This window comes from Podarcis muralis, chromosome 8 (genome assembly GCF_964188315.1).
Source record: "Podarcis muralis chromosome 8, rPodMur119.hap1.1, whole genome shotgun sequence".
Taxonomy (NCBI): domain Eukaryota; kingdom Metazoa; phylum Chordata; class Lepidosauria; order Squamata; family Lacertidae; genus Podarcis; species Podarcis muralis.
This window is the reverse complement of record NC_135662.1, coordinates 50423242-50431181: the sequence shown is the minus strand read 5'-3', so window position 1 is coordinate 50431181 and position 7940 is coordinate 50423242. Positions and strand designations below refer to the sequence as shown.

The window sequence follows — 7940 nt, the reverse complement described above, 5'->3', positions numbered from 1 at the left end:
ATTTCACAATGTAAATCTATCCCCTTGGCATTGTAGAGTACTTTACTGTAGTTATTTTGCAATACCTAGAAAAGGCAGAGAAAGTAATCAATAGGTAGTCATTTTGCAATATATCATTCACACCTAACTTTGCGGATCATAATTATAGCCGTACATTATCTAGCCTGTGCCTAGAGGTCTAAAGAACAAAAACTGACAACAGGCACCACCAACCATGAGAAGAGACTAAAAGATCAATGAAATGACACATTATCTAGAAGTAAATTGCAAGGACTTAGGAAAATTAAAACATGAAGCTGGTGGGGGGAATAAATTGTTTAAAATGTTCTCAGAGTTTTCCGTAAGTTCTACTTTCTGAATACATTTTTGGGATAGAACTATATGAGCGAAGCATGGCATTAATTATGTGAAAGCAATGAGTGTGCCCATTTAAAAAATGTAAATAGGGAGTGAACCAAGCCAGATCAAGGCCATAAGAGTGACTCCTACCACAGTCCCAGAATCCTACCCCAGTTCTGATGTTTGTGGTGGGTAATGTATCAGTAGTAAGGTGGTATTCACTCAAGTATGTAGATCAGGAATGGGGAAATATCTGGTCCTCCAGGTGTTGTTGGACTATATATCTCCCCCGACATCTCTGACCATTGGCTATGCTGATTCTGACTGACAGAGCCCCAGTAGTGTTGGAGGGGAAGAGAGCAATGCTTTATTAATTTGTTTGCCTGTGGGTATGCTTTTTTAACCTTGTTGAACAGCAGCTTTAGCTGGTTTCATTCAAATAAACAGCTTTCAGAGTAATGTGATTTAAAGTACATTGCTGCCTTTATAGTCCTAAACCTTTTCTGAGTCACTTGAACTGACATGGCCTCAGGGGACAAGTGCCTTTCCATTTTCACACATAGCCCAGTGTCTTATTTTCAGGATTTATTGACCTCTTAACTTATTGAACCTCATTTCTAGTCTGTATTAAAACTGAGCGATAGATAGGGAATCTCATGGGATACTTATATTAAGTGTCTCAAAAGTGGCAGCTCTGCTTCTTGTATTTCTTTGCCTGTTGGCTTTTTAAATTCATGAGATCATGGAGCCCAATAAACTAGTACATGAGCAGTACGTGTCTCCATGTGCCCCAAGGCAAAATAGCCTATTAAAGAGGAGTGAGGTGCCATTTTCAGATTATCTTATGAACAATCTTCTGGGGACTGCATTCTAGTAGTGGTTGGTGCTGGAGGCAAAATGCAGAGTTGAACAGAGCAAAAGTGGGCAGAGCAACAAATGCGGCTCTCACCTTTGTATAAGGGCACATTCCAGACATGCAAGACTCAGGGATTTCTACACAAACACACATATCTCTGTCTTCCAACCTGGGAAGCAAAGCAAGAGGCATTGTTTCTAGTGTTGTGCAAGCCACCACCCCCTTCCCACAATCTGATTTGGGCCTGATTCAGTGATCTGTTTCCCCCTTGTCTGCCTGCCAACATCTGCCTGCTTGTCTGGGGCTGGTTTCTGCAGTAGCAGGGTGAGTGCCCCAAGTTTTTGATATGATACATTTGTCCCACATGACTTACTGGCACACGCAAGACAAACTGCTGGTAAAGAGAGACACAGAAAACAGCACACAGCTGTTTACTCCTCTCTCCACCAGCACATCCTTCAAGCAATGTGATTGCACAGTGCTGGGTGAGATTCTAGCCCTGGAGTGGAAGCTGGAGCTCCCAACGAACAAAGTTCTGCTCCTCCTTCCCAGCTCCCCACCTTGGCATTCTTCTTATATGGTGGAGAGCAGAGCAGTGGCGGAGGAAGGGGGCCTGCCCTGGGTGTCATCCCTGGGGGGGGGGGTGACATTCAGCGCACCGCCCCACAACTCCCAAGCCTACCATCCCCAAACTGCCAGGGAAGGGGGAGCTGCGCCTCTTTACTGGCAGTCTTCCCCCTTCATTTTGACAGCTCAGGATGGGATTCCCAAACCTCCCCTGACTCCTGAGTGGGGGGAGGCTTGGGAGTCACGGGCAGGCAGTGCACCCTTGCCCCATGCTCCCAGCTGGAGGAGGCAGGTGACAAAATGCCGGGCGGCACTCAGTGCGCCCGAGCCACGCTTCTCTTCTGGGAGTGACTCGCTGGCTTTGGCGCCCTCAGGCTCCGCACTGCCCCAAACGGTCCACCCGCCACCTCCCCCTCATCTGTAGGGCGGCTGACTGGGAGGAGGCAGGCAGACTCCTCAGAGGCCCCACGAAGCGTCCTGCCCCAGCTGGCTCCGCCGCAGGCTGCAGGGCGCGTGCGCTGCTCTGTGCACCCGAGCAGCTATCCCGCACCTGGGAGGGCACCCTCCACGCCCCACGCCCCTCAGGAGCAGATCCTCCCTGGGCAGCGCAGGCATATGCTCCGCCGCTGCCAAAGAGGCTTCTTTCATGTGATTTTGCTGCAAGGTGAAGTCCCGTTATTCTTAAAAGGTAAAGGTAAAGGGTCCAGTCGTGGCCAACTCTGGGGTTGCGGCGCTCATCTCGCTTTATTGGCCGAGGGAGCCGGTGTACAGCTTACGGGTCATGTGGCCAGCATGACTAAGCCACTTCTGGCGAACCAGAGCAGCGCATGGAAACGCCGTTTACCTTCCCGCTGAAGTGGTACCTATTTATCTACTTGCACTTTGAAGTGTTTTCGAACTGCTAGGTCAGCAGGAGCAGGGACCAAGCAACGGGAGCTCACCCCGTCACAGAGATTCGAACCGCCGACCTTCTGATCGGCAAGTCCTAGGCTCTGTGGCTTAACCTGCAGCGCCACCCGCGTCCCTTTAAATCTCATCTTTTTTACCCCTGTTTTATTCCTGTGATTATTTGCTGCTGACATGGTTTCTGTTTTCTCTGTTTTATATTGATTTGTTTTCCTACCACTTTTTAAAATTGCATTTTAAATGTTATGGTTTTCCTGCTGTTTTCGTTACCATATACTGTGCATCAGCCAGAGAACAGTAGTTGTTGTGAAACTAAGAAATACTATACCTAAATCAATTATTCTATTACCTGAGGGAGGGACACTTTTCGCAGGTGGAAGCAGCAGGGAGAACGATACATTATCTTTTCCCTGGCTGCTCTTTTCCACCTTAATCCCATCTCCACTGTCTCCCTGCCCCCTAGGATTCCAGTATTGAACAATTCGAGTTTTGCCCAGACAAATGCTGGCAGGAAATGGGTTCCACACCTTCTCCCCTGCCATTTCTCCATGGAAAGGGGAAAGCACATTTTCTCTCAAAGTTGCTTTTGAAACAAACAACAAAATCCCTGAAATTGGCCATAGACTTTGTTACACAAGTTTGCATGTAATGTGCAATTTGCTCCTAATGAAGGTTTTGCAAGTGATCAGCCAGATGGCATCATTAAATTGCAGACATCAATATTTACAGATTTGATATCCAGCAAATGTAAACAAGGAACACTGGAGGTTTGTGTAGCAATAAATATTGTATTAATTTCTGTAGCAGCTCCAATGTTTGTTCATATAATTTGCTTCTAATAATATCATCAGCCATGTAAGAAGTGCCAGGATTATAAAAAGATGCTGAAGCTTGCCAGGAAGGGAAAGGGAAAACATTTTCATCCAACCTTTTTGAGCCTCAGACTGCAGACTTATGATCATATAAACTTGCCCTAGAGTTTCATTGTAGGTAGCACCATCAAGATCAGTAAAACTTATTTCTGACTGAACATGCACAGAATCAGGCTCTGCATGGGTTTAAAATCTGCTTCCACCTACATGCAGAATTGGCCATTTCTTCCTGTGCAGTTTACTTATGCCTAATGCAAATATTTTCTTCTTTTCATTAAATTAATATCATAAGTCTCAGGATATGAAGTTTTAACACATTTGCATAAGGATTTTTTTTATCCCTGAAATTGGGTTAGTAAGATCATGTGAGAAATGACATTTGCCTGTCAATCTTCCATGGTGTTTCTTGTAACTGCTCTGTGATGGGGTGAGGTTTATATTAGCAGGCTAATTTCTGGTGTTTTTTCAAATTGCAGCATCTGAGAAAGCTTCATTATTAAAGAAAGAAAATAATAAATTTGCTTTATGGTAACTTTCTCCAGTAAACGATCACTATAATAGTGAGGTGATAGATATTCACACATATGCAATTTACTAATATGTATACATACACATGTGGAGAGAGAGAGAGAGAGAGAGAGAGAGAGAGAGGGAGAGAGATTCGCACACAATCAACTAACAGCATGAGGGCAGAGTAGGGCCTTGGTCCCCGGTCCTGTCCTCCCAACATTGCATCCCTACTAGCCCATCGTCTACATGTTGGGAGAGCCAATGGGCATGCCATGTCCTAGAGGGGAGCCTGCTTAGGCTTCTCCTAGGATTTATCAGGTTCAACACAGATAGCAGGTTCTTCTCTATGAACGTTTCTTCACAATGTGTGGACAGTGGAAAGTGAAGATAAGATCTCCATCTTATTGGATCATCTCCAAACAATTCGTTCCCAGGTATGGGAAACCTCTGGCCCACCAAATGTTGCTGGGAGTTATATGGGAGTCTCACAACATATGAAGGAAAACAGGTTCACCATCCCTTACCTAAAGAGACGTTGGCTGGCTCTTCTATTAACCATCTCCCTAACTATTATCTATTAACCATCTCCCTAACAACGGAATAGTTGGCTAGTTGTAACAATTTATTATGTACGTATGTACGGTGCCTTCCAGAAGTTGCTGGACTACAACTCCCACAATCCCTTAACAGTGGCCATGTGCTGATGGGAATGGGACTCCAGCAACATCTGGAATGCACACTTTGGCTACCCCTGGTTTGCCAGATAGTTTGCTCTGTATCCACTGTGCTTCCCCCTGCTAGTTTAGGAAGCAGTGAACACATGACGTTAGCCACAATCCATATATATCCTCTATCAAGCTTATCGTATCTTATTAAATGCCATGTTTTGATGCATTTTCCCCCAGACCAGCTTTGATCCGAATTGAGAAAAGGATGTGGTTTAAGACAGTAATGCGTACACAGCCTTTGTGGCTTTTCCCATCTTACTGACGTGGGCTAGAGCACAATGCCTCAATTACTCGGAAAATATTTTTACTCCTCTATATTTATTCCTTTACACAGTTTTGCTCTCACACGTCCCAGATGAATATCTGATCAGGGCACTGTACACCTCACAGCAACAGCTAGGATTTCAGCAGAGTGAGCCAAGCCAACCATAATGCTCTGAGCTATGTGGGTTCTGTTGCTTCTTCTCAAGCTTGAGTCATACATGGATTAAGGCAACTCCCAGTAGCAGCAAGAACAATACTTGCAGAATGCTTACATTTTCTAGTCAGTATATGTGAACTCAGTCTAAGTTTTCTGTCTATTTCATTTTGGTGTTTCTCATTCCTTATTGGTTAACCATTTTTCCAGGTTTACTTCGAATGATATCACCATAAGAAGATGCTCAGCTGGACACATTGGCTGTTGCAGAAGGTCAAGCCACAGTGAGTACTGAAATATATCTGGGTTCAACCTCATGCATCTTCCCTCACCAAAGGTTGCAACAATGAAGATCGACCGAGGTTCTGAAACAACAAGGCTTCTGGGACAGACAAATGCTCCTCCATCGGAAAACAACAGTGAGCTCTCAATGAACACCTCCGACTGTGCACAAGTCATTGTGCCAGAAGAAATCTTCTTCACCATTGCCGCTCTAGGAGTACTGGAAAACCTGCTGGTTCTCATAGCAGTGGGGAGGAATAAGAATCTGCATTCACCCATGTATATTTTCATTTGCAGCTTAGCTGTTTCAGACATGCTGGGAAGTTTGTACAAGACTCTGGAGAACATCCTCTTCATCATCTTCTGCAAGATGAGATACCTAACATGTCAGGGAGCCTTGGAAAAAACAATGGATGATATTTTAGATTTCATGTTTATTCTGTCTTTACTGGGATCCATTTTCAGTCTGTCGGCCATTGCAGCTGATAGATATATAACCATCTTCTACGCACTGAGGTACCATAACATCATGACAATGAAGCGTACTTTAGTGATCTTGGTGGTCATTTGGGCATTCTGCGCTGGGAGTGGCATCGCAGTGGTCATTTTCTCCCATGAAACAGCTACTGTTGTGTCCTTCTCTGTCTTCCTGTGTTTCATGCTCATTTTTATCCTCAGCCTCTATATTCATATGTTCCTGCTTGCACGCTCTCATGCCAAAAAGATTGCTTTGCAGCCTACCAGCTCAGTTCACCAGAGAGCTAACATGAAAGGAGTCATTACTTTAACTGTCTTACTTGGGGTTTTTCTCTGCTGCTGGGCCCCTTTTGTCCTTCATATGCTTCTGATGGCATTTTGCCCACAAAACCCTTATTGCATTTGCTATGGGTCCATTTTTCACGTGAATGGTATACTGATCATGTGCAATGCTGTGATTGACCCCATGATTTATGCATTTCGAAGTCCAGAGCTGAGAAGTACATTTAAGAGATTGTTCTGCTGCCGGAAGCCAAGCTGGACTTAGCCACCGGAACTTCAAAAAACAGAATGCAGAGCCACCACGAGATGCACTGCCATAGAACCATTTACTTTGTCTTGTAGTACAGTGGTACCTTGGTACTCAAACAGCTTGACTCCCAAACAAATTGGCTCCTGAATGCCGCAAACCTGGAAGTGAGTGCTCCGGTTTGCGAACGTTTTTTCGAAGCCGAACATCTGACGCAGCTTCCACGACTTCTGATTGAGGGCAGGAAGCTCCTGCAGCCAATCAGAAGCTGCACCTTGATTTTCAAACTGTTTTGGGAATCAAACGGACTCCCGGAACGGATTAAGTTTGAGAACCAAGGTATCACTGTATCTTGAAAATAATGTGATGTTGACATCTGAGAGCTACTTTGCCACACAGTGGGGCACAGCAGTGAACCTTGGGCTTATGCATTCTCTCTCACATAGACACTGGTTTTTATTAGAGGCTATATGCACAGCATGTGAACCACAGGTTCTCTTCAGTTCCCTGCCAGGTGGCTGAATTATGCTTCTAGACCACATGTGAATCAGCCTTGCTGGAATACACTGCTGCCTACAGAATCTCAGGTCATAATGAATCAATTAGTCTCCAAAGCACCACCATTTTCTTTTTGCTGCTAGGCTAACACAGCAACTTTTTGGGGGGGGAAATATCTTCATAGGAGATTCAGATTAGGAAGAGGGTGAATAAAGTGGTGACAGACATGACTTAGATCATGTTTCCTTAACCTCGTTGCCTCCAGATGTTTTGAACTACAACTCCCACCATCTCTGACCCTTAGTCGTACTGGATGGGGCTGCATTTCAAGATGTTCAGAGGACACCATGTTCAGGGGAGGCTAGCTTGGATACAATTTATGGGGGATTAGAAATTAGTCATGTGTGCGCACGATTGGATTCTGATTTGCAAACTTGATTTGGAGGGATTGTTCAAACCACAGTATGCCAGTTTATACATCACAGCGAAGTATGACTTGACAAACCAGGAAGTGTTAAGTCATATGTGTGGACTGAGGGAAGGAGAGGAGGAGGGAATGTGTGCATCTATACATCACTGAGTCCTCAGTCCAGACCATAGATTTCACATATACACACATGCACTGCATACTCTAATGTTAGATAGATCTGTATTATTTCAATTTTAGTGTGTGTGCTACTGAAGTTAGCACACAGATATAAAGATATTTTAGTTGAGTTTTAAACTAAAATAGGCAACAATGAGAAAATGGTGGAAGTTCATTGATTTAAAAGCTTCAGTAGAAAAGACAGAAATGAATTTAGACTTAATCATCCAGGGAACAAATGTTTTTTAGTTGAAGCCAGCTGTTAGTCATCAAAAGCTCTGTCTTGTTATAAAACACATTAATGTGATTTCTATTAATTACAGTTAGTTACACTACTTCAGCAGCAGGATCTGAAAACATGGTTAATTTTAG

General features: G+C 44.3%; 1 protein-coding gene across 1 annotated transcript; it reads left to right on the top strand.

Moving 5' to 3' along the window:
- Nucleotides 1–5415: 5415 nt before the first annotated feature.
- Nucleotides 5416–6750, top strand: MC2R (melanocortin 2 receptor). Its single transcript, XM_028735824.2, has one exon. The coding sequence runs from the start codon at nucleotides 5513–5515 to the stop codon at nucleotides 6500–6502; it is 990 nt and encodes a 329-aa protein (XP_028591657.2). The 5' UTR covers nucleotides 5416–5512; the 3' UTR covers nucleotides 6503–6750.
- The last annotated feature ends 1190 nt before the right edge of the window (nucleotides 6751–7940 follow it).

Coding starts and splice junctions, on each gene's coding strand:
- MC2R (XM_028735824.2), top strand. CDS start 5,513: ATGCATCTTCCCTCACCAAAGGTTGCAACAATGAAGATCGACCGAGGT.